The 25862-nt window shown below is 50.1% G+C and overlaps 3 protein-coding genes across 4 annotated transcripts; all 3 read left to right on the plus strand.

The window, feature by feature from the left end:
• Positions 1-893: 893 nt before the first annotated feature.
• Positions 894-6541, plus strand: PTTG1IP (PTTG1 interacting protein). The gene is made up of 7 exons (XM_052686371.1): positions 894-1040; positions 2339-2391; positions 3542-3650; positions 4486-4588; positions 4698-4763; positions 5069-5115; positions 5800-6541. Exons 1-7 carry the CDS (start codon positions 944-946, stop codon positions 5841-5843), a joined length of 519 nt encoding a protein of 172 aa, XP_052542331.1. The 5' UTR covers positions 894-943; the 3' UTR covers positions 5844-6541.
• A 561-nt stretch (positions 6542-7102) lies between these two features.
• On the plus strand, positions 7103-9327 carry LOC128082735 (small ubiquitin-related modifier 3). The gene is made up of 4 exons (XM_052687205.1): positions 7103-7245; positions 7373-7501; positions 8140-8211; positions 8632-9327. Exons 1-4 carry the CDS (start codon positions 7225-7227, stop codon positions 8692-8694), a joined length of 285 nt encoding a protein of 94 aa, XP_052543165.1. The 5' UTR covers positions 7103-7224; the 3' UTR covers positions 8695-9327.
• A 148-nt stretch (positions 9328-9475) lies between these two features.
• Positions 9476-25762, plus strand: UBE2G2 (ubiquitin conjugating enzyme E2 G2). Of its 2 annotated transcripts, XM_052687202.1 has the most exons (6): positions 9476-9611; positions 14723-14758; positions 14851-14896; positions 19958-20076; positions 21909-22049; positions 23801-25762. In XM_052687202.1, exons 1-6 carry the CDS (start codon positions 9569-9571, stop codon positions 23911-23913), a joined length of 498 nt encoding a protein of 165 aa, XP_052543162.1. In that variant the 5' UTR covers positions 9476-9568; the 3' UTR covers positions 23914-25762. The 2 variants fall into 2 exon arrangements, with proteins under 2 accessions (XP_052543162.1, XP_052543163.1); XM_052687203.1 differs by lacking the exons at positions 14723-14758; positions 14851-14896 and having other exon boundaries at positions 9499-9611.
• The last annotated feature ends 100 nt before the right edge of the window (positions 25763-25862 follow it).

Genomic DNA, 25862 nt, shown 5'->3' on the forward strand with positions numbered 1-25862 from the left:
CAGGACGGGAGCTGCTCCCCTCCCGGTTGCTTTCGGGGCTCCCCAAAAGGGGACATGCGGTGCCTGACCCTCAGTGATGGCACCGGAGGGCAAAGGGGTGGCACTTAAGGAGATACGGTGACATTGGGGGTGCAGGGGTGGCACTGGAGGGGACTTGAGTGGTGCTGGGGGGACGCAGGTGGCACTGGTAGGCACATGGGTGGCACCGGTGCCATCCAGCCTCCAGCACCACTCTCTCCCGAGGAAGCCCCGGTGCTTTGGGACAGCCGCGGTTCCCCGCCAGCTCCATGCGAGGGGCCCCACGTTTCTCCCGCGGAGCTGCCAAATCCCCCCTCCCCTGCACCTCCGCCTGCTGCGCGGTTTGGCAGACCTCTCCGAGCCAGCGGGACTCCATCACCGGGAACACATCGCTGGAGCCTCCAGAGCGGGCAACGAGCTCCGTGACGAAGCCAGCGGCGCAGAGGCACGATGCCACGTGTTCAAGCTATAGAATTTGTTTTTTTTTTCCCCCATGTTTTGCTTTCTGGTGGGCTGGAACGACGTCACAAACGTGGCAAGTGATGCTCCAACCCGGCAACCCGCCAGCCGAAGCGGGGTCTTTGGGGCGAACCGGGGGATGCTGGAACACACCTCTCTGTCCCATCGCAGCAGACCAACTCCGTGAAAAAGCCCCCGAACGCTTCCCCCCCGTGTCGACACCAAACTCGTATGGCGGCGTCCACGCGTGGCGGGACAGCGCTCTGACCGGCGCCGCGGGGACGGACGGCAGCAGCGGGGACGCGCCTCGCCCCGCCGCCGCCACGCGTGGGGGTCGCGCAGCGCTCCGCGCTCCGGTGCCGAACGTCTCGGGGCCGCCCCCGGCACGCCCCCGTCGGTCCCGCCCCACCGCGACGGCTGTAGAAAGGCGGCGGCCGCCCCACCGCCCCCGTGTGCCGGTGCCGCCATGGCCCCGCCGCCCGCGCTGCGACTGTGCGCTGCGTCGCTCGTCCTGCCGCTGTTGCTCCTCGCGGCCGCCGCTCAACAACGGGAGGCGGCGGGAGGTGAGCGGGGGGATCGGGTGGGGACTGCGCTGATCCCGCGGGCCCGTCCCGGGGGTGCCGCCGGTTGGGGTGGGGCGGTGGTCGCGGTTTGGGGCCGCTCCGGGAAACGGCTGCGCGTGGGAGCGGCGTGACTGCAGCCTTCTCCCGTTCAGCTGCCGAAAGCAGAATGTGACCAAGTGTGAGCTGGAGGGTCCCGGTAGGGAAGCGGTGTGTGGCTGGCGAGGGCTGAGACGACGCCTGTCGCTGCGGGGGGCTGGGTTGCTGCGGTGGCCAGGGGCTGTAGCCGCAGGGTTTGGGGTCCTGGGCTGATCCCACAGAGCCGTGAGGGTGGTGTGGCGTTGGGAGTGCTGGCAGCTTCCCCAAGGGGAATGCTCCATGGAGAGCGGTGCTGATGGGGAAGTGGTAAACCGTCCGATCGCCTCCCGGGGCAAAAGGGTGGATTCCAAACGGCCTGGAAGCAAACGGGCGGAGGCAACTTGATGACTGTGATGCTTTCCCGGCCTTGGCCGGGGAAATGGGGAGGATGCGGCTTCCCAGAGCGTTGCAGGCTGTGTGGAGCGTGCAATCTCAGCCTCTCTGCTGTGCATAAACAGCCTTATCTGAGTGTTAATAAATCGCTGGGTTGTTTGGAGGGCTGTGTGGAGCATGTGACCGGCTGTTGACACTTGGCCGCAGCTGAGGCTTCCTCCCAGCTGCAAGGGGAGCATGCAGCTCTGCTCCTCACACACTTGGGGCACTCAGGACTGGGGCTTTGCGAAGCATTGCTCCTCGTGCTGCAGTTATTGGGGGGCTGCTCTGCTGTGGGGCTGCAGTTGCTCCTTTCTGCCCCTCTACTGCTTTTGCTTGCAGCAACTTCCTTGTCTGGGTTCTGTTTGACTGGGCTGACCTCTCACCCAGTGGTAGGGGATTTGTGCAGGCTGTCCTTGCCCAGCAGGTCTCTGGACAGCCACATCGTAGCACTGCTCAGCTATCCAGAGCAGCCAACAGCTCAGTGCTTTGTGTCAGTATGGGCCAGGCTTGGGTTTGCCTTTGGGTCTTGCTGAAATCAGCTCTGATCTCCTGTAGCTCAGGTGGCTTCTGGAGGGCATGGGGCAGCATCTGTCTCCAGAACCAGGGTGCTGCAGCAGATGCAGCAGGTTCTCTGTTGGCACGCCTGGGAGCAACATTTAATGCATGGCAGCATGTCCTAGGGCACAGGTCCCTGCAATGTGGGGACAAAAACAGGCTCCAAGGAGCACAGAGCTTGTAACACAGACAAGCTCCTCAGGTGTTTCACTCTGTTCTTTTTTTTTCTACAGAATGTCAGCAGTATACAAACAGAAGCTGCGAAGAGTGCCTGAAGAATGTCACTGTAAGTAGCAGGAGTAACTCTGACTTCTCCCTAATGTCCAGAAGCATAGTGTGTGCTTTGAGGGGCTGTATGAAGAGCTTTTTCCCTGTTGGAGCTCCTTTGTCCCTGCCCTAAGCACACTGAGTACCACCCATCTGCCCATGGCAGCATGAGGACCAGTGCCCATTGGTGCTCAGGGAGTGGCTGCTAGGAAGTGCTTGAGTCTCATGGTGTGCTGCTTGAGTCATTTAATATGCTGGGCTCCTCCTCAAGAATGTGAGCTGCTGCTTGTGCTCAGGTGAGTCCTGTGAATGCTGGAGCACCTGACTGCCCAGCACAACAAGCAGATGCTTGCTGGTTGAGTGCCCTCACCTCTTGCAGGTTGCCTTGCATGCAGATCAGGGTTGGCTCTTTCCAGACGTCTCTTAGCACTTGAAACAGTTAGCTTTCCTCTTGGTGTTCCTGATGTATGCAGCCCCACCACAGGTGTGTGGGGGCAGAATAGGCTGCCACGGTGGCAGCTGTAGGCTGTGTGCTCTCCTGCAAACCTCCTCCATCACTCAGCCTTGAAAGCAGGAAGTTTGGGCTTGAGACAGACCTCACTGCTGACTTGGCCAGGAAGTTCTGGCCAAAGCCAAGCAAGTTGGCCTGGGGGCTTTGGGCAGCACTAGCATGGCTGCTCAGGGAGGTTGTGGTATTCACCATCACTGGAGGTGATTCAGAGGAGATGTGGCACTGAGGGACATGGTTGCTGGGCACAGTGGTGTGGGTTAGGACTGGAAAATATCCCTAAGATACTCAAGTTCAGCTGTAGGGATTCTGATTCTCAGGCTGGAGCTGGCTGAGTGGAGGCACTGCAGCTGGTCTGGCTGGGAGGAAGCAGTGATGGCACAGGTGGGCATCTTCTGCACCAGCAGTTCTGTACCAAGTTCTGTCTCAAAGGCCTTCCTGTCCCTAAAAAGCTGGGCAGAATGAACACAAAGGATTTAATGATACTCCTTCCTTGCAAGCCACTAGAAGCGCTCTCAGCATCTTTACTTGCTGTGGAAATCTCCATCCCCTGAACCTGCATTCCCTGCTGAGGTGAACCTGCTGCAGAACAGAATGGTGGTAGCTGTGGTACTTAGGAGCATGGTACCTGGCAGTAATGCTGTGCTTTCGCATGCTGCAGTGCCTGTGGTGTGCCAGCAGCAGGAGGTGTGTGCCGTACCCTGTCCGGAGGATCCTCCCGTCTGCTGATCTCTGCGAGCTCCGCTCTGCACGCTGGGGTGTCTGCTGGGGTGAGTGCAGGGAGACCTGTCTGCTTGGTGTCTCCTTTGGGCCGCGATGGTGCATGGACAAAGCCTGGGTTTTGGGGAGCGGGGTGGTAGGGGAACAAGCTGGGGCTCAGTTTCCATCGCTTGTCCCCATGGTGCAGCACAGCTGAACTGTGGCCAGCTGTTGTTCTGGAGGCTGGGCTGTCCTCACTGCCTGTTGGGGGAAGTGAGAACCGCTTCCACACCTCCCAGAGGGAGAGTCTGCTCTTTGTGAGCACCGCTGTGTAAGGCCCTGAAATACTAGTTTGTGTGCGAGTAGCTTCATAAAAGGTCTCATTGTGGAAGAACACATTCCTTACCTTGCAAAATGAGCCTCAGGGGTGATTAGTCCTCCAAGAGATTAGCTGTGAGCTGTGTTTGTGGTGTGTGACTGCAGCCTTCGTCACCGGGCAAAGCAGCATGTTGTGTGGGCAGGGTGATGTGAAGCCCTGGCTTGCCCTGCAGAGCTGTGCATTTTGGGGGTACTGCTGGTGAAGAAACTCCTGTTGGAGGTGAAAAGCATGGTTCGGTTTCTTGCCTACTGCTGCTGATTTCCAATACCTGGCCTCCAGCCTAGCAGCCTTGCCTCAGGTGAGCCACAAAGCTGCTTTCTGCAGCACTGTGGTTGGCAGTAACATGCCTGGTGCATTCATGCTGGTGCCAACACTGAGCACACCTGTAGATGATGTCTGTCTTGCTTTCTCAGGCTGTCATGCTTGCTTCAAGTTCAGCAACTGATGCTCCCAGTGACAGGAGCTGCATGGTTGTCAGCAGGGAGCCATACACTGGGGTGCTAAGTGTGTTTTGTTGCATCTTGCAGTGAATTTTGAAGCCCTGATCATTGCCATGTCTGTGGTGGGTGGAATGATCCTCATCATGCTGGTTGTTTGCTGCTGCTGCTGTTGTAAGAAAAAGAGCAAAAAGCAAGTATCGGAGTGGGCTGTGCCCAGTTCTCTCAAAGAGTCCCTAAGGTGGAGCTGTGGGCTGCTGGAGGTGGGTCAGTGTGGGCTGATGGGCTCTTTTTTGCTGCAGGCCAGACAAGGAGGATGAACGAGCGGCCCGGGAGCGGGAGCGCAGGCGAGTGCGTCAGGAGGAGAGGTGAGGTTTCATTGCCCTGTGCCAATTGCATGGTGCTGCAGCCTCCGCATGAGGGTCTGTGCTGCAAACAGAGTCCCTTGCTGGGATCTGTGGGTGCAGCATTGTGATGGTGGTGTGTATGCACCCTGAAGTTCCTGTCCTGTGGGAGGGGGGCTGCGGGGAGACCAGCAGCCTGAAGGCTCTGAGCAGAGCTGCCAGCATGGAGCTTCCCAGCCTGAGAGGGAGTTGGGAGCTGGAGCTCCTCCTCCTTGGCTCTGTTCTGCTGGTCACTGACTTGTGGTTTCTTTCCTGTTTGTTTCTTGCAGGAGAGCAGAGATGAAGTCACGGCATGATGAAATCCGAAGAAAATACGGTACAGTGGCTTGCACTAGCAGCTAGCACTAAGCTTTAGAATTGTAGAATCATTTAAAGTTGGAAGGAACACTGACATCTACTCCAGCCATCAACCCATGTCTCTGACTACTCTAGACTGTGTCCCTTAGTGTGACATCTATCCTCTTCTTGAACAACTCCAGGGATGGTGACTCCACCTCCCTGTGCAGCTCATCCCTTTCCAATGACTCATCACTACTTCTGGGGATGATGTTTTCCTAATATCCAACCCGAGGTGCATCTCAAGGCCATCACCTCTCATCCCACTGCTATTAATCTGGGAGCAGAGGCCGATTCCCCACTTCACCACCATCTCCTCTCAGTGAGTTGCAGAGCAATGAGGTCTCCTCTGAGCCTCCTCTTCTCTGACCCATCCCAGTTCCCTCTGCTGTTCCCCATCACATTTTGTGCCCCAGACCCCTCACAGCTCTGCTGACCTCTGGACACACTTCCTCCTTGTAGTGAGGGGCTCAGGATTGAACACAGTGCTTGGTGTGTATCCCATGAGGGATAGGTGATGGGGTGGTGTGGGCACAGACTTCCAGGAAGACACTGGTACATGTTTCTAGAACAGGAGAGTGAGCAGAGGATGGTTGGCAAAGAATTGTCACCCAGAGCGGTGAGTGCTGCTCCTGGGGGTCTCAGTGACTCTCTTTTCTTCCAGGCCTGTTCAAGGAGGAGAACCCTTATGCAAAATTTGAGAACTAGCCTCTCTGGATCTGTCACACCTGGAAAATGGCGTCCTCCTTGTAGACCAACCTCACTCTGGGTCACTTTCCAGAAGACCCCTATGGTGCAATGTGCTGCCACGAGCCCTGCTCAGTGACTCCCCCATTCCCCACTCCAGTTCTCAGCTTGCCCTAGGCTTTTGCTGCAGGGGCTGTGCTGAGGCAGCCAGCCATCAGCTGCAGTGCTGGGCCAGGCTGAAACTTCATTCTGTGCCTGAAAACTTGGTGGCAATAGTGCTGGGCTTCACACTCCTCCTTAACCCAGCTGGGGGTGGCAGCCCAGCACAATGCAACACGGTGCCTGGCTGAGGTCCTGAGTGGCCCAGCGTGTCTTCCTTCTCCTGCCTCATGCAAAGCTGGGTATTGTGCAGTGTGAGGCTGTTGTCTCCCTCTGTGTAGAAGTGACTCAGAGGGTGGCCTGGCTGTCTCCAGCTGCATGTATGTGCCCACATACCAGCACCCCCCTCACAGCGCTGGTTTCTAGCTGCCTTGGGCCTCTGGGGGCAGGCCTACATGCACATTTCACTTGCAACTAATCCAGGGTCCCTTCACAGCCCCTCTACCTCTGTGCCTTTCTTGATCATCTCTTGGGCTCCGTGCCTGTTACTGATAGCAATATGGTAGGGTTCTGATGCATATGCAGTATGGTAAAGATGTATTAAATGGATTTGATTACTATCCCCGTGTGAATGCTTCATTCTGCTTCCACACAAGTGTGGCTATCAGCTGGGCCTGGGTTGCCACCATGGCAATGGGCAGGGGTAGGATTGAGTTTCTTTAGAACAGGGAGAGTTGGGTGCAGGGCTGTGTGTTTATGTCCTGTGAGGAACCCAGGATAGGGGCTTACACGGGGCTAGAAGTGGATTTGCAGTACAAACGAGCCCTGCGTGTACGCGGTAGCATCCACTGATGCCGTTTTGTGACAAAGCCGAGTGGGGCTGGCGGCACACGTGGCGCTCGCAGATAGCGCGGACCCTGCAGCCCCGGGCACAGCTCCTGAGCGCGGGGTGATATTTGCAGTACGCCCGCGAGGGGGCGCCATAAGACCGGGCCGGCGCCGCCGTGCTTCGCCCCTCCCTCCCTCGGAGCCCCGCCCCTCGCTCGCGGCGCTTCCGCCACTCCGTGACGCACTTTCTAGAGGCGCCGAGCTGCGTGCGATCGCTCGTCCCCCCCACCCTCCGTTCACGTGACCGGCCGGGCGGCCAATCGGGGCGCGGCGTTGCTGGCGCGGGGCGGCGGGGGCGCGGCTGAGCGCGCTCTCTTGCGGGCGGTTGGTGGCGGCTGCGGGAGCCAGGCGGGAGGCAGCGCGCGGGCCGGGCCCTCCCCGCCCCTACCGGACCCTCTGGGCCCGTCCTGCCGCCATGTCGGAGGAGAAGCCCAAGGTGAGCTCGGCGCGGCGCGGCGGGGGCTCGGCGGGCGCGGGGCGGGTCGCAGGCGGGTCGCAGGCGGAGCGGGGGGGAGGGTCGGGCCTCGCCGTGCGCTGATCTCCGCCCGTCCGGTTTTTGCTAGGAAGGAGTGAAGACAGAGAACGACCACATCAACCTGAAGGTGGCCGGGCAGGATGGCTCCGTGGTGCAGTTCAAGATCAAGCGGCACACGCCTCTCAGCAAGCTGATGAAGGCCTACTGCGAGCGGCAGGTGCGCGCATCGCCCCGCGGGCGCCGGGGCCGACCGCATCCCTGCCGTGCGCCGCATTCCTGGAGGGAAGCTCGGGCCGCCGGCATCGCTCTGCCTTGCTGGTGCACGTGGGGCCCTTTCTCTGCTTCCCCACACCGAAGGCTCGGCCCCATCCCGTGCCTCAAACACGGCGTGGGTCCTTGTCTTCATCGGAAGGTCGGGACTGGGAGCGGGTGCCCAGCAGGAGTTGTGTGAGGTGTGAGCAGGCACTGTGAGCAGGGGGCTCCTACGCATGTGTTGGGAGTGTTGGCTGCTGAACGCATTTAAAGCCTCTCATTTCTCCTTATGAGGAACTGCTGGCCCTCGCGCACGCATGCACGCCCTGCAGAGCAGCACGGTGCTGTGGGTCAGAGCCAGGTGCAGCCCAGCACCGTTGCTCCTTGCAGAGCCCTTGCTGCCACAGCAGCAGCACAGCATCCGTTGAGCAACTCTGCTCCCTCCATTTGTACCGCAACAGAGGCATGAAGTTTCCCATTTGTTTATGTTCTTTAAATCTTAATTTTGTTATTATCCGTTCTGACAGCAAATCAGTGAATGTTTTTATTTTATTCAAAACTAAGAGTATGGTTTCTCACATGTATTACTCTATAAATTTACAGGGTTTGTCTATGAGGCAGATCAGATTCAGATTTGATGGACAACCTATTAATGAAGCAGACACACCTGCACAGGTATGAAAGATGATTTTACTGCAAATGGCTATAAAATGCTTCTTCAGTTTCTTCCCTGTTTTGTCCTGGCTGGGGTAGGAGATCTGTACAAGCAGTGGTGCCAAACATACTGGCACCTGTGTGCTGCTGTGGGCAGGACAGGACCTGGAGGAAGTGCAGAGCTCTTGAGCTCTGCCCCACTTCTGCTTAAAGCTGGGAGTGAAGCTGAGTGCTGTAGCTGCTGCCAGCTCTATCAGTGCTGAGAATTTGGGGGTTTTCTTGCACTGATGAGGCCTGAGGTGAGGAGCAGAAGAAACACATGACAGGTTGTTGCTTTTAGAGGGTGAGCTACTAAATCTGGTTTGAAATAGAGATCTTGAAACCTGTGTAACTCTGTAACTTTGTGGTTGTGAACTTGTGTTCTCTGTATCAACCTCACAGCTGGAGATGGAAGATGAAGACACTATCGATGTGTTCCAGCAGCAGACGGGCGGGCTGTGCTAAGACATGCCATCCTCTGGAGCGGAGGCCTTCCAGGCTCATTGCACCTCGCTCTCATCTGTCCTTGGATTTGCTATTAAATAGTAAACAAATGAACATGCCAATCACATGGGATTCTTCGAAACCTTAGAGGACATTTACCAAAATTGCTTGTTGTCTTTGACGTACTGCGTGTGCAAGTCAAAACAGTATCTGCAGGGATTAATCTATATCTTAAATTGGGCCCATTTGATTTAAGTTCTGATTCAGTAATATACGTTGTCTGTCTGCTGTTTCCTTTTTTTCCTTTAAACCTGTGGCCTAAATATCCGTCCGTGTTTGAGGACACGGAGTGCATTCCTGGCTGTCAGTCCTGCCCTTCTGTTCCATCCTAACCTTGTAAATAATTCAGTATATTTTCATGCCGATCACAAGCTTACAAGTTTTGTTGTTTTGTTTTAAAACATGCCGAAGAGGAGGAAAAAGATGCTGATTTAAGTGTGCGTTGCAAACAGTTACTGGGAAACCTACGACACGAAGTCTGTACGTGCAGATGCAATGCTTCGTATAGAGTCAGAGTTTGGAATATTGCAGATTTACATGTGCTTTGTCATGATTTGATAAAGTTGTCTGAAATATACTTTTTTAACGCAGAAACGAGAAGCGTCATCAATCAGGCGTTGGGGTGAGCGGAGCAGGCGGGGCGCGCTTTGTGCCTCGCGCTTCCCGCGGCTCTCGGCCCCGCCCACAAGTCGTTGGTGATACTGCGCCTGCGCGGCCGGCGCTGGGAGGACTCGGCTCGCACCATAGAGGCGGAGCGCTAGCGCGCCCCCTATCCTCTTCCTCCCCGCCAGCCCGCCCGGAAGCGGCGCGGGGCCGGGGCGCTGCGGGCCGCGCTATGGCGGGCACAGCGCTCAAGCGGCTGATGGCTGAGTACAAGCGTGAGTAGCGAGGCCGGGCCGTGGTGCTGCGAGCTGTGTGGGGCGCAGGGCTCGGAAGAGGGCTGGCTGTAGGGTTGGGGGTCTTGCGGGAGGCGGGGCGGCCTCAGTGCCTGTAGGCTGCCTGGGGCCGAGAGGGGCTGTGAGGAGGGGACGGCTGTCGGGCTGATCTCCGAATAGCGGCTGCGATAGAGGGTTCAGAGATGCGGAGGTGGGGAAGGGTCTGTGGACACGGCGTGTGTGTGAGCAGTGCTGAGGGCTGTGGTTTATTCGGCCCAGAGCACAGGAGCTGAGCGGAGCCGTCGTGGCGGCTGCAACTCCTCACGGGGAGCGGTTGGGCAGCGCCGAGCTGTGCGCTGAGGGAACGGAGTGGAGCTGCGTTGAGGAGGGGCGGCTGGGGGCAGGGAGAGGTTGTGCAGCACGAGGCGGTGGGCACGGCACAGCTCCACGGCAGCGAGCACGACTTAACACAAAACCCAAAACGACTCAAAAAGGTGAACGTGTGTGCAGCTGATGGATGCATTTAAATATATCTTACTGAGGAATGACCTCGACTTGTTTGCGTAAAAGTTGGATGAGTTGTGGCTAGCAGACAGCGGGGCCAGGGGAGCCACTGCTGCTCTCGCCCCGCCAGAGGGAGCCGGGAGCCTCTGCCGACCTCGGGAGCTGCTGGTGCCCGATGCTGGAAGGATGGGGCCCTCTCAGGGTGTTTCTGCCAGCACAAACTGCCTGCTTCCATGAGTTGACCAAAGGGGCTTTCTTTTGAGAGATAGGCAGGTTGGTTTTGGTCTGTCATTTTCCAGCTTTTTACATAACAAAAGGCAACAGGATAGGGGAAAACCCACTGTTAGTTGGGTGGAGGATGGTGTTGAGCTGTAAGGACTGGACACGAGAACTGGCTGCCTGCTTCATGCTATATGGAGGCTGTTTGCTCTTCAGGGATGTGGAGCTGGTTCTCACTTTGCCTTGGTGGCTTCAGTCTGTACCAAACAGTATTTCTGAGTACACGTTTTCAGACCCTGTGCTTGGTCCTGGGACATCCTGCAGGGCATGAGCTCTAACCTATCTGATGACGACAGTCAGCCCTGGCCTGCTGACGTGGTGTCCTAGACACACTACTTTTCTCTGTTGTCACCACAAAGTGCTGCCCCAAAAACCAGCCACAGCAGGACTGGTCTCTGCTCCTTCTGCTCTCCTGTGTGAGTCCCCTGTCTTTGAAGTACTTCTGAAGTACTTCTAGCTCCCAGTACTTTGTTACTGGGAAGCTCCACGATCTTAATGCCATACACGAATGAATTGCTAAGAGAAAACTGATACTAACTAAAGAACATTGAAAAGGAAGTTACTTAATGCTCCAGGCTGGCACCCCATGAATCTTCTTTGCATGCTGTCCTGATACAGCACTCGACGTGACCTGAGATACCATCTTGTTTATTATCCTCTCTTACGCTTTCCCAACAGTAGTCAGATAGAGCGTTGTGAAAGGCAAAATAATGCAGTGTGGCTGAGGGCACAGTATTCCTTCTGCACACCTGAATTCCAGAAGTAAAGTAGAGCTTTCAGTTCCTGTGGTCGCCTGCGAGGCCCTGTGCTGTTTTCATGGCTGGGGTTCATGTATTTGGTGGGTGCTCTTGTCCAGCTTCACCACCAAACAGCCCTGCCCCTCCCTGCTGCTTCCCAACAGGCTGCCAAGCTGCAGCCTTGCAGAATTTGTTCTGCTCTGTTGAAGTTTTCTTCCTTCTTTCTCTGCTCTTCCCTTTATGTACTTCTGGTTGTGATAGAGATGTTTGGCAGTCGGTGCCTTGCTGGTGGTTACATTCTGTTTACCAGATTGCTGATTCTCCCCTTTCCTGCTTTTTTTTTTTTTTCTTTAATAAGTTTTGACTGCTAATTTTCTGTGTGTGTGTGTGCATGTTTAAATCAGTTTGTTGTTACCGTATGTGAAAAATGCTTGATGCTGTGTGAGCTTTCAGCCTGTTGGAGCAGAAAAGCATTACTTCCTTCTGGGGGGTGCTGTGAAATGGCAATGTTTTCCCATCCAGGTGAAGCTGAAGGGAAGGTGGCTGTGAGCACCAGCAAGATTCATTTTGTTTTTGTCCTCATTTAGAGCTTAGTTTGCATGTTTGGAGGCTGACAACCGTTTGCTGTCTCATGTGTTGAAGTGTTTTTATACTCACGTAGATAAAGCTTTCAAAAATCAGATATAAAAAGCATGTAATTCCTGCTGGTGTATATGTTTGTTAAAATCTCAGTTTAGAATATTTAACAGTATTAAAGCCTAAAATGTATCTCTCAATAGGAGCTTATGCTTGCGAGACTTAAGGGAAGGAAACCTGCTGTTTCTGCCTTTATCATTTCCTTGCTGCATGCTCTTGAAGGTATCTTGTCTGTTTTCAATCTCAAAGGGGCTACTTGGGAAACACTCAGTCGAAGCTGTAGGTGCACAGGACGTGCAGTGGTTTGGTTTTATGCACCTTACAGAAAAGCAAAGAGGTGCCTGAGTGGTGGGTTGTAACCCTGGCAGGTATCGCTGGGGGCAGTGCAGGGTTAAAGCCAGGAGGTTTGGAGAAGGCAGATCTGCATCATGCAGAGCAGCAGGGGTGGGGCAGTGAAATGGAAACGGATGCACTGAGCCTGTGTGCACCCAAATCTGTGCCATGTTCCCAGCAGAAGCGCCGCACATTGGTTGTGCCAGCTTTTCCCTTTCATTCGGTCTTGCCTTAAGAGCAAAGCTTTAAAACAAGGCTTAGCTCCTCTGCTGCAAGCTGGGACTTCATTGTGTTTGCATTTGGAAGCAAATCCCCTGACTGTGTGCAGCACGACCGCCGTGCAAATCGAATGGGACGCCTTGTGGAGGATGCAAAGCTTCAACTGCTCCCAGTGCTGAAGAGAGGCATTGTTCTGAGGCAGCTGTTGGGCTGCCTGCCATGGGCTGCTCCCACATGCACTCGCCATATGTGCGTGGCAGAGGGCCTGCAGCCACCCAGGCTCCTGGGACACTCCAGGGCAGCTCCTCTGGGGTGTGAATGCCCAGTGCCTTTACCTGCCAGCCTCAGCTTTTTCTTGAGCCTCTCTGCTCCTTTGTTTGCCTTTTTGTTTGCCTCTTCAAAACCTTTTTTTTTGTTGTTAGCATTCCTTTTCTGAATTTCCATTTTCTCCTCCTTGCCACGTTGCCTTTCATCCTCCAGCCTCTCAGAGGCCTCCAGCAGAATCCTGCTGATTGGGTGTTTGTCCTATTTTGATTTCTATTTTGGAAGCTGCAGTGGGACTGAAGCAGCTGCTGCCACGGCAGTTCTGGCAGCTTGTGCTTTGCAGCTCTTGAATGCAGTGCACCCCGTTTCCTTTAGAGTGGTTCTAGACAAACCATACAGTAGGATGTGACTATCCATGTCTGAAAGGCCTTTCTTCTTCCTAAGTATCTCCTCCAAATCAAAGCTCCGTGCCCGTTCACTGTCCGGTTACTGCCTTGCCTGGTCCTTCAGGATGGAAACCTCTGACTGGTGTCCAAGGGGAGAGGTGAGCAGGGAGAAGTGAAGAAGTGAGCTTCCATCGCCTTGCAGGTTCCTTGCTCTGGGGTTTTGCCTCATGATTCCCAGCACCCAGCTTTGCTTGGAGAGCTGTACAGAATCCCAGACGTCCAGCCCCACCAGCATAGGGTCTGAAATATCAGAGCTCCCTGGATTTTCAGGGGAAATTGTGGGAAATAGCAGAACTGTGGGGTCTTGTTTGTTTTCCCTTAAAGAAAGAGCCCCAATATGGGTCGAAACAGTTCCAGGAGTTCCCAAGTTTGACACCTCCATCTGCCTAGAACCATCTACGAGCACAGCTGCTGCAGACCCACTGTCAAGCTGGAAAAACCCGCTCTGTAATGTCCCTGTTCTGGTGTTCAGCCCTGGGACTGACCTCCATCTGCTGCTCTTCTTTTGAACTTGAATGTGTGCCGAAGCTGATGGCAATCTGAGTGAGCCGGAGGGTTTTGCTGTCTTTCCTGCCAGCGTATCTCAATGGCTTTTGAATCCATCACCCCTTTGAGACACAAATCTGTGCTCTGGTTTGTGCAGCGTTACCCACAGCTCTCACTTACAGCCTAGCAGGAATTAGGTTAATCTCTCATGCAGCCCTTCATGGCTTTTCATCTTCCCTGGTGATGCGTTGCTGCTTGTTTTCAGGTTGCAGAATGCGTGTGGTGCTCTGTGGTTGGTGTTTGCATGGTGTGAGTCGCTGGTAGAAGTTCACTGATGAATTGGGAATTGCATCCATTTCCTATACAGAGCAAGGGTGTCAGTCAGCATTCTGCATCCACAGCTGTGCTGTTGGTCTCTTTTCAACTTGCACTTCCCAGGCCTCATGGGGCGAGATGGTTTAGGTCTGCAGCACAGAGGCACTTGTCATTATCTCTTTGCTTCTGCTCCTTCACCTTTTAGTGTTGTTTTGGGTTTTGTGTGGACGTGCTGTGAAGTCTAAGTTGGTGCAAATAGGCTATATAGCAGTACAACCTGTTCGTTGAGTGTATACCTTTATGCCCAGTAGCACAGTGCCCCATGCTTGTGAAAAGGGATTTTTTTTGCCTTCCTTCCCAGTTTTCTTCCACTGGGAAGACAAGCTTTGAGATCTTGAAAAAGCACAGGACCTCAGGCAATGTCCTTGTCTCTAAAACAGAGAGATGTGGATGTGATGGATGGACTGCTCAGTGGATGATGAGTTAGCTGGATGGTCGCACTCACTGCTGTGGTCAGAAGCTCCATGTCCATGTGCTGTCCCTTGGGTCTGTTTTGGGACAGTGTGTGCTTGCAGCCCTGAAGGCCAACTGCATGCTGGGCTGCATTAAAAGCAGCATGGCCAGCAGGTTGGGGGGCAGCGTCCTCCTCTCTGCCCTCGTGAAGCCCCACCTGAAGCACTGTGTTCAGCCCCTCACAGCAGGGACGTGGAACTTGATGGTGTTTAAGGTCCCTTCCAACCCAAACCATTCCATGATTCTGCAGTCATTTTGCTTAGAAAATTGTCTTGCATTGACCTCCTGGATGGCAAACCTTGCCCAGAAAAGCAAAGCCAGAAGATTCCTCCTGTGCTTTCCTCAGGCTGTGTTAACATTCCTTGTCCTTTTTCTTTTATAGAACTGACCCTGAACCCACCAGAAGGGATAGTAGCAGGTGAGATGCTAACCAGCTTGTGCACTGTGAAGTTGGAGCCTTACTTTCTGACAGCTCTGAGCATCGTTTCATGTTTTTTTTTTTCCTCTTAGGTCCTATGAATGAGGAAAACTTCTTTGAGTGGGAAGCTCTGATTATGTGAGTCAATATTGCTTTTTTTCTGAAAACAGCTCTTGTGCTCTATGAGTACCTTCTGGGAGAGCAAGAATATTTAAAAAAACATCTTCCTAGTTTTGTATTACATTGACTTTGGCCTATCTCTGGCTGGAAACTTCATTTCTGATTCAAACTGGAAATTATATTTGGAATTTAAACAGTGTGATGGGGCAGCTGAAGTGATGATTTGTCATGCAGGTGCCATAATAAGAAACACTTGGCATGTAACTTGCAGATTTTACAAGAGTCATCATTCAGGCTCCACTGGATATATTGTGTATACAAGCACTGCAGGAAACCATAAATTGCTTGTAGATCACACAAACATTGCTCAACTGCAAATACAGGACAGGTTTCCTCAAGTTTTAAGGGGAGCAAAATGGCCAGATAGACCATCAGAGATAGGAGAAAAAAAATCATTGTCTAAAATTAGTTGACTTACTATTCAAATCCTTTGTAGGGAAATTGAAAGAGGATTGATTTGAGCTAGCCCTGAAATTAAAAAACCAACCAACAAACAAAAAACACAACAGCAAAACAACACTTTAAAAATCTTTTCAAATTCTTTACATTTCATGGAACAGCTGCTCTTGAGGAGATGTTGGCTGTGGTGGTTCCTTGTAGAACTCTTCTGCTGGTGAACAGCTCTGATCACTCTGCTGTATTTTGGGGGCTGACAGACTTCTTCCAAGGCTGCGTCCTTCTGCTCCTGGGCTGTTGGGTACAGTTGTTCACAGCTGAAGTTACCTTGAAAAGACAGGGTGATACCCAGCAGCCTACAAGTCCTCTCTCATTTCTACTGCTTTACTCATGCTGTCTGCATCCTTCTTTGGGGAGTTCTGGGTGCCTGGTGATTTTTACAAGATAAAAGTTCTACAGAGTTGTTGAAGGGGAAGGAACAGGTCTGACAGTTGATACACGTGACAGTGAGATGAGGAAGTTCCAGTCCTGCAGCTGATAACCTGTCGGTAGGGTTAATCCACACTGCATTTCTTGTGCTCTTTGGTAGGAGCAGCGTTTGCTGACCCTGTTTGGGGCTGGGCACAGGGCAGGCTTTCAGCACAGCTCCTCGTGGTGCGTGACCCCTTGGACAGTGTTGTCCAAGGGTGGAAAAGCAGCTGGCACACAAACAATGCCATTCCTATCAAGCTGTAGTGTATCACCTATTCTGTACGAGCTGCGGGGGTGATCCTGCTTTCTTGCAAGCATGAGGCTCTAAGTTATTTTAATCCTTGGTAGAGATTTGGATTACCACTGCTCGTTCGTGGGTTGATACAGAGCTGCTTGCAGCAGGGCATCCTGTGATGAACAGGTTGCACCTCCTGGGAGCTCAGTCTCCTGAAGATAAACACCAGTCATGGAATTAGGTAGATGACTACAGTCAAAACCTGTCACCTTAGGCAACCATGGAATCTTACTCTTCTTTCTGTAAGTGGGACAGTTACCACTTCTCTATAACATGTGTTTTGTGATGTACCTACTGCCAGCTCAGAAAGCTCTCTTGGTGTTTAGAAACCCCAGAGGATTTATTGCTCTTGGAATGTGGAAGGAAATTCCTGTCCATCACTACTTTCTAGTAACAGAGATTTTGTGGTTGATGACAGCTTTCATGGGGGGCACACAGGATACTTCTTTATTTGATTTATTACCTAGAAAATATCTTTTTTTCTGTTGTTTCTCCTAACAAATGCTTAAGCAGCAGAGGATCTGCCTGCAAACTTGCAAGCCCTTTAAAGTGCTGAGTGTTGAGCTTCAGGTCTTTGTCAGCGCTAAATGAGAGGCGGAGGTGCTTTTAGTTTCTGAATTGTGTGTGTGTCATAATAAAATCATATTCTAAGATCTGCTAAATTCTGAAGCTGTGGTACAATAGAAACAAGTTTACCCTAAGCACGTCTGGTTACTTTAATCTCTTTACAATACTCCATTGGTAAACATGTTTGAGTACAGCTACACGACTTGTTTATGTTTGTGATAATCTTCTTGAGTGTTTTGTAATCTCAAATGTGCTGTGTGAGACTGTGGGATTGAAAGAAGTGCAGATGAGGTGATTAAGAGTAAGGCTGACTTACATTTGAGAAGGATGAAATGCAAAATGTAGATAAGTGCTGCAGTGATGAAAAGAGAGCAAAATATTCTTCTCTCCACATGCTTTTGAGAAAGCTAGAGCTACATCATCACAAACAAAACTGAAGAAAAGGAGAGTTAAGAGGAGAGGACGTTGCCCATCTATCAGTCTGTAGGGGGTCTGGGTGATGTTACAGAGAGTGCTTGGAAGCTTGGCCCAGAGATTGTTTTAAAAGGCTTTCTTTTAATACAATAAGTAACAATACTGTTTGTATTCCTGATGTTCTTGCCTGCAGCAGCAGTGCTGGATAAATGCTGAGCATAAACATTCTGCATTGACGTGGCTGAATGATAGGACAGTTCTTTTGCTTATGGATTAGAGCTGTAGGTTGAAATACAACGTGGTAATTTTTCTGAACAGTGAAAGCTTACAGCCTGGTGTTCAGTGTGCCCTTCTGATAAGGCATCAAACAGTAGCTGACTGGGAGTATTTACAAAGACCAAACCTTTGCAGCTGGGAACTTCATTCCTGGTGATAAATAGCCCCAGCACGTCAATGGAGTTTATCAGCTTGACACTGCGTGAGGTCTGACAGGCTGTTATGTTATGCAAGCTCATGAATTTAACATTTCAAGACCAAGTTTTGTCCTCTAGCATGGAATTCCCCTTTTCAGCATCTGATGACTGTGGGGTTTGGTCTTTTTTCGCCCTCTTTTTGAGGATCCACTTACAAATGTACTTGAAGCCATGGTTATGGCATTAATTGCTGTTATCACTTCAATTTTCCCTCCTATTTTGGCAGGCACTGCCCTTGGGTTTTTTTTTTTTCCCTTGCCTAAATAACATCAAGCTCACGGAGTTCAGAATCTCATATCTTGTATGGCAGGAATTGTTCCTGGCATGATTTTTTCTGCTCTGGAGTCAGCATAGTTACATTTAGCACAGGCACTGCAGGAATAGTGCAACTTTTTGTTAACTTCTGGAATTCGTATCGATGTCTTTGCCATAGCTGCTGGGAGCAAGACAGGAAGGAAAGAAACAAATGCAGGCAGAGGATAAGGAAGGCTGGTTAGATCGCAGTGCTGAGTCAGATGCATCACTTGCAGGTGACAAGTTCCCTCTGACCCTAGCAGAGAATTTGCAGAAGGGCATCCCATGGGAAAAGGGATGTTTGCTGGCCTGTCGGCTCAATAGGGAGGATGCCACTGCTGTGCTCTGAGCTTTTCCTGGGGAAATCCTTATCAGAGGGAGAAGCTCAGGAAAAATCCCTGCAGAAGGCACAGAGGTCCTGAAAATGTGATGTGCTGTGAAATTCCTGCTCCAGAAGGGCTGTGTGTTTTGCCTTGCTGGCCCTGCTGATAATCCTTTTAGAACTGAAAGCAGCAAGTTTAACCGTTGTGGTCTTCAGTGTGTTTTGTAGTTGCAAACGCTGTCTTGGATTAACTTAAATAATTTCTTTGAAGTTGACCCTGGCAGCAGTGAATGGCTGAAACAAAAGCAGTGTGCTCTCTTAATGCAGGGCCTAAAATGGAGCATATTGGGTTAATGTATTTGACAGAAGAGCCCTTAAGGCTGTGTGTTTGCTCTCAGAACAGAAGACACCCACCAGCTTTTCAATGCTTGTATGTACATACTCTTAGAAGTTCAACAATAAGCCTTGAAAATGCAGCTGGAATTAAAATACTTGTGAAAAAAGGCATTCATTTTGCCCTCAGATGTGAATATTGAATCCTGACTAAATTTAAGGAGAAGACAGAAAGGGAGCATACATGGTTGAGATGCTTCAGCTCATCCTGCATAGCTGCATTTCTCTAATCTCACTGTTCAGGTTTAAAGCACTTGAGGTCTTGTGTTTATCTGTCAGCCAAGCCTTCTGAATTGCAGAGTTTAGCAGTGACCCTCTGTGGGGCTTTAGGTTTTGCCCGCCTCCATTTTCTTTTTCTGTAGATCACCAACGTAATCTGAACTGGATGAAGCTTTTGACCATTTGGCTTTGAGATCTTTTGTTCCTTCTGGCGTGGAGAACATGTTGGTGGGTTGGGAGGTGCAGGCACAAATATATTCCTAAATCTTTCTTCCCAGGCAATAGAATCCTCATTTCAAAAGCTGTCTAGTGAAGACAGGAGGTTTCCTTGGCTGAGACATTAAGTGACGAAGCCTTTTCCCTGATCTTGCCAATCAGGGGAGATGGAGTTTGTTTTATAACTTCCAGGGGGTTCATCTAGTTGGAATAAATCATGTCAAGTAAACTTTTTTGCTTACCTTCCAAAAACGTTTTGTGTAGAGAGGATAAAATAGCTGTATGCTCACCTGACTGTGCTTTGAACTGGATGCTGAACACAAGAAGGAAATGTTTCTGCAGGAGCCTTGATGAAGTTATTTCTTCTCTGCATACATTTGAGGGAGGGAAAGCTAAATGCCTGAAGTCTGCAAAGCATGGGGCTGTCCTGCATCTGGCAGTTTTGGTCCCTGGGCTGCGTTTTTATTTTTATACAAAACATGGTGTGGTTGCACTCGATACTGGCTGTTGGAATCCTCCTAGGCTTTATAAGCTCTTTTTGAGCTACAGCATTTGACATCTCTGTCTCTGCAGCCTAACAGCATCTTCAAAGGCACGGGAGTCCCACACCTGCCTCTGCCTTCTCTTGACGTGCAGACACTCAAATCCTGGAACATGCCTTGGAGCCAGATACTCCAATTATAGCCAGACACACCCTGCTAATTAAGCCATGTTGTGACCTTCCTAGTAATTTAGTGTGCAAGCTTTGATTTTTTTTTTTTCCTGTATTTTTTTTTTTCCCCCATTCCCTCCCAAACCCCAAATTTGGATTTAAGTTTATGAGATGTGGGATGAGAGCGTTTTAACTCTTAGTATTCTGGAGTAGGTGATATAACAACAACCTAAGACGTCTCATTAGACAAGAAGCTGGTGAAAGAAATACACATAACTCAGGTGAATCTCTTTTTGTCTCTTTCTAGGGGTCCTGAAGATACCTGTTTCGAGTACGGGGTTTTCCCTGCTGTTCTGAGCTTCCCACTTGACTATCCTCTAAGTCCTCCGAAGATGAGGTTCACGTGTGAGATGTTCCATCCAAACAGTGAGTGCTGCATGGGGAGCAGGGGGTTTTACACCATAAACAAAGAGCTTCTGCTGACAGAGAGCAGGCATCCTGGCTCAGGGATGAATGGTGCTCTCCCTGTCTGTAGGTGTGAGCAGCTACACAGCAGTGCTGCTCTTTGCTGGGATCGCTCTCTCTTTGTCACATTAGTCCTTACACACCTTATGATGTTAAACAGCCCAGTAGATTCCAACAGTTCCACTGCCTTGAAGATCGTTCCAGGAATACTTGTAACTACTTCATAAACAAACAGAAGTGTTTTGTACACGATGTAAGATTTAGTAAAACAATACAGACTCTTTCCAGTGTTGCTCTGTGGTTTGTATTTTAAGTAGTTTTGTTTTAGGTGAAAATTTATTCATATTGACCAAAGTCTGGATGCAGCTTTAGTTGGCAGCATGACTTTGTTTCCCCATTTAACAAAGGCGTGATCTTTCTGAAGTCCAGGGTGCTCTGTCCATGCAGCTGGTACATCTGTAGGCCTCAATACTCAAGACTTTGCTGGCCTTTTTGCTGCAAATCCGGAGCGGACGTCTCAGCTTTATGTCTCTTGGGACTTAAGGGGAAGGAATTGAAGTAACAATGAGTACAACTTTTTTCTTTGGACTGATAAAAACCTTAAAGCTCCTTCCAACCCAGAGCACGACTTTCTGGAGTCAGTCCTGGCATTTGCTGTACAATTGTGAATGCATCTACCAAATCAGCATGGATTGTGATGAGATTGTTGTCATCACCCAGATTTGATGAGCTGGTCCCATGTTTGAGGCTATTAGGCCTCTGCCACTTGAGAACAATAAGCAGCAAACACTGCCCTGCTGCCTAGGGTTTCCTTCTCAGCTGGCATTCTGACAGTTGTACAATGCGACTCTTAGTCTCCACTGGGAAGCTATTTATTTATTATCTTATTCCAAGGAATTTTGCATTTACTTGAAGTCCCTTTACTTTTCTCTTCCCAAAGCACTACTGACACAGATTCTTGCCCATTTAATCCACAGACAAGCCCATATTTTTGTTCTCATGTGGGGGGCACATGTTTGCACATGACAGCACAGAACTGTGCCCAAGTGCCTGAGGCAGTTCCGTGTCACCTTTGCAGCTCTGACATCTGCAGCAGCTGTCGGCATATGGAAACTGCATGGCCAAATCACTTTGTTGCTCCAGCTGGGCTAATTCACCCAGACTTCTTGCTGGGGCAGATCTGCATCCATGCAGTATGCTGTGATTCTAGCTCTGGCTTTGGCTTGCAGATCTGTGCTAGGAGCTGATTTGTGCCACGGAAAGCAGCATAGCCAGGAGGGGGTGGGCTGCTGGAGGCCCAAGCAGCCTGACTCAGCTACACGTGGGCACTTCCATGACGCTGGGTCATGTTAATGAAAATTCAAGGTCACAAGCAGCAGAGAAGTTTGCTTTATTCTTTTTTACTGTCATGGTCCAGTGGAGGACTCCAGCATGCATTCAGTGATGTAGGACTGTTACCCTGTAATTTAAGCAGGACTAGATTTAAGTAGGACTAGACCTACTTGGCTGTGCACTAATGCTGGGCTTGTTGCACCAGGCTGCAGCTCTTACTTTTCCAAGGAACCTCTCGTTGGTTGCTAAGTGATCTGAGTGCTTCCAGCAAGCTTTCCTTGGGGAAGATGATTTGTAAATTTGTTTTTGAGAAGTTTTATCAGACTTTTGTCTTTAGGTTTTCTGCAACAGGAACTTTTAAACTGAGTCTGTATCAGTCATATGTAGGCAAAGCCTGAAATATCTAGAAGAGCCAAGTGTTTCCTTAGAGTAACAGTTAATCCCCTGTACTTCTTGCACAGTTTACCCAGATGGGAGAGTTTGCATCTCTATTCTTCACGCTCCTGGGGATGATCCCATGGGATATGAGAGCAGTGCTGAGCGGTGGAGTCCTGTGCAGAGTGTGGAAAAGATCCTCTTGTCTGTCGTTAGCATGCTGGCAGGTAAGGGCTGGGGTTTTATTAGCAGGAGCTCAGCTAGCTTCTGCTTGATACATAGCTAAAGCTTCTCCTTGCATTTTTGCACTTAAGCTACTTGGCAGCAATCAGAGTATTTAAAGCCCTAATATTTATTTATCAATAAACCAATTTTCTTAAAATAATTGGGGGGAAAAAAAAACAACCTGAATTAGTAAATGGGTTTCCAACTTTCTGACAACTGCACTGTGTTCCTTCTGGTCAGCAGCAGCCAGGCACAGGGTGATGGTCAGGTAATGGGTCCTGAAGTTCAGCTGCTCTTGCACAAAGCAGTAATGGATTTGGCTTTAGCAACTGAAGGATTAAGAGGCAGATAAATCAGTATGCTAGATAGGAGTCCGTGGCCTCTATTCCCAGCCAGTTTCCCTGATTTCTGTTTGTTTGGCAACCTGGGAAATGCACTCCATTCTGCCATCTCTGAAATAAAAGAAGCCTTCTTGAGAAGCAGAGTGTGGTGAAAACAGTCAGTGCAACTTCTTTCTTTAAATCCTGCAAGAACTATGGATCAGATCTCTCATGCTCATCGTCCTGACGGATATTTTGCACGTGGTGGACAGTGCTTTGAACTGCCTGAGAAGGCAGAAGCGTGTCCCCAAGAATCAGTTTGGAATGATGAAGGTTTAGGTTTTAGAAGCAGCAAAGCTGATCAAAGAACATGCAAAAGATTCTTATCTGTGACTGTGTCAACTTCAAAATAGCAACCTGCTGATGGAATCTGTCCAAAGACCAGTGCCTCGTTGGGCTCCCTGTGCCCTCCAGGAACATGGCTTGTTGTACAACCTTACCTAGACTGCTCTACAGGGGAATCATATGGTCTCTCTTGTTCTCTGATCCTGTTTTCCCCATGGCTTTTGGAGGACTTAGTGTAAAACATCAATTGTCATCTTCCTCCAGGCTGCTGGCAAGCTCTCAGCTGTGGATCTGCCAACTGAGCAAACCTGAATTTACCAAACGGAGTGTCTTGTGCATCTATCCTGACTGCTGGGTTTTAAGGGTAGTGTAGAGTTGTGTATTTGGACCAGAATGGGAAGCAAAATGAGTACAGTATGTTTGGAGTGGCTTGTATAATCCCGTGACAGTTGTCCTGCTGCATGCTGACCATGAACCTGAGAAGTTCCATGCCTCAGCTTACCTCTCTACAAAAAGAAGTGTTTGAGTTGCAGGGTCTTAGTCTACTTTGTAAAGCACTTTGAAATCCTCAGATGAAAGGTATTGCAGAAATGAAAGCATTTTACGTTGAGTTTTGTGTTGTTTGTTTGTTGTTTTTTTTTAATAGAACAAACCATCCAGAAGAGGGGCAGAGCCTGTTTGGGTGGCCTGCTTTGTGGGGCTTTGTGTTTGTGAAGCCACAGAACCAGAACAAATGTGTAGCAGGGAGCCCTGTGCAGTTTTACAGACCTCTGACAGCACTGCTGGTGACACACAGTGGTACTCTGTCGGCGTGTTGGGGCTCAGCTCCCCAGCAAAGTGAAACAGTCTTTCTCCACCACTTGTTTCTTGCCTGAAGCCTACCTTGCTGCGGTGCTCTCTTGTGATCAGTTGAATGAGAACTGTTAGGGAGTCCAGCAGCTGCAACTATAATTCCTTTAATGGTGTCAAGCAGGGGAAGTATACCAGAGCCACAGGGAAGAGGTGGTGCAGAGACGTTGCAGAAGAAATGAGTTGATGCTGCTCAGTCCCCTGCCTGCCCACAGACCTTTCCATCTCTCTCGTTTCAGAGCCAAACGATGAAAGTGGAGCCAATGTAGATGCCTCCAAGATGTGGCGGGAAGACAGAGAACAATTTAATAAAATTGCCAAGCAGATTGTGCAGAAGTCACTTGGACTTTAAGCTCACAAAAAGACTGAAATGTTTTGTATTTCTCTCCACCTGAAAAAGAGCAGTGCTCAGTGCTGGTACCAAAAAGGAAAACTTTGCAAAACTATTGGTCTAGTTCTTATCCTTCATTATTTATTTGCCATCTCTTTTCTGCTTCCGCTGCTGCACAGAAGCCTCTAGTTTACTCACTAAATTGTATGGGAAAGGGATTTTTTTGCTGGGGAAAATAATGGGAACAGTGCTGTTTGAAAGGCTCTTTGTTGCTACCTCACTTCATGGTATGGAAAGCTTGGAAACTTTGCAATCTGCAGCCCGCTTCTGTCAATCTGCTATTGGAGAACAGCCTTAGTTAGATGGCCTGCTGGAGGAATTAGCTTTGCATTTGTATAGGCAGCATTGCATTGGGAACACCAGTAGGCAGAAAATAATTATTAGTTTTATTATAACAGCTAAGTTAAGGACAGCGTTTGCAGTCAGAACTGATTTGAAGAGTGGTTAACCAGAGAAGCTATAAAACAGGGTTGTAGACAGAATGGTTTAACATAGGAAGTGATTCAGCACCATCTAACTTGAAGATCCACGTGGTCATTGCCAGCAACTGGCTGGTGCTCCTGCGTTACACTGTGAATTTGTACTGAGCCTTAGAGTTAGGGTTTGCTTGGAAGAAAGCCCAAGAATTGCTTTATTGGTCCTTGAAGACATTCAGTATAAACATGACATTCAATTGGAGGTGCAAGATGTAAAGACTGAGTTTTTAAATACATACAGGGTTCGCTGTGAGCCCCCAGTATGTCATCTGCAGCCTGAAAATGCAATGAGGTTGTTCCTGCTCCATGGGGGATGTGAGATATCTCTGCAGTTACGTCAGCTCTTCTCTCCTGTAGCCATTTGGACGCTCAGAAAATGAGGCATCGCTGGCCTTTGCCACCACAGCCCAGGTCACCCAGTTTTCAGGTGAAGGAGCCTTTGCCACCGATAAGTTTTGTCAAATGGACTGCAATGCTTCTTTATGCTCAATGCTGTAAGTAGGAGTCGCAGGCAACCTCAGTTCTGTTCTCTGGAGGATGGTAAGATGCTTGTTTAAAAGGGCAGAACGCTGTAGGCCACTTCTGGTGGCAGGAGATGACCTGCAATGCTTTGTGAAGCTGCTTGGGAGCCGCTGGTGACCTCTGTGCTTTGCAAGTGAGTCTCTTGTTTAAAGCCAAATCCTCTCCAATTTATTACAGGCAGCAACGCCCATTGATGGCATGTGAAATTCTGTTGGCTGCTTTAAATGAGCTACGTTTGAGAAAGACTGTTTTTCTAGGAGAAGCTTGGGAATGGAAGGAGCTGCGCTGTGCAGAAAGCTTAATGGAGGAGATTGTGTGCATATGTGTGTGTGTTGAACTTGTCAGTATTTACATCGTGCTGCACATGCTGCTTATTCACAGGCTGCAGATTGCTGGCTGCCACTTTTCTCATCTTTAAAGTTTGTATTGCTGAGCTTAGCCCTGTAGAAGTAATTCTTGTCGCTTTGGTGGAAGGGTGCAAGGTGGACCCAGCGTAACGTGGGAGCAGAGATGACAAGATAGTATTGTACCTAACTAGTATTTCAAGGCATACAGGAAAATGTAGCATTTATATGCAAAATGACAGTGGTTTGGGGGTTATAATATATGAAGTGTAGCTCCTGCAAGTACCTCAGCTGCTGTTGGAGAGCTGTGTGCACTGCAGAGCAAACGCTGTGTTCAGCAGACATGGCAAAGTGAGGCTCTTTTTAAGTGCAGAGTGTTTTAATCGTGTGTGTTTGCTCGTTATTTTACAGTGGGATTTAGTCTGTATTCTGAAAATAAAGTGATTGTTTTTTCCTTTGATAACTACATGCAAATGTATTTGAGTAAGTTCATGGGTAAACAGCTGGTCAAGAGTCCAGTTTCACTGTGGGCCAATGGAGTGGAAGAGTTTGCGGTAATGCGAGTAAA

Source organism: Tympanuchus pallidicinctus, unplaced genomic scaffold (genome assembly GCF_026119805.1).
Source record: "Tympanuchus pallidicinctus isolate F22 unplaced genomic scaffold, pur_lepc_1.0 scaffold22, whole genome shotgun sequence".
Lineage (NCBI taxonomy): Eukaryota > Metazoa > Chordata > Aves > Galliformes > Phasianidae > Tympanuchus > Tympanuchus pallidicinctus.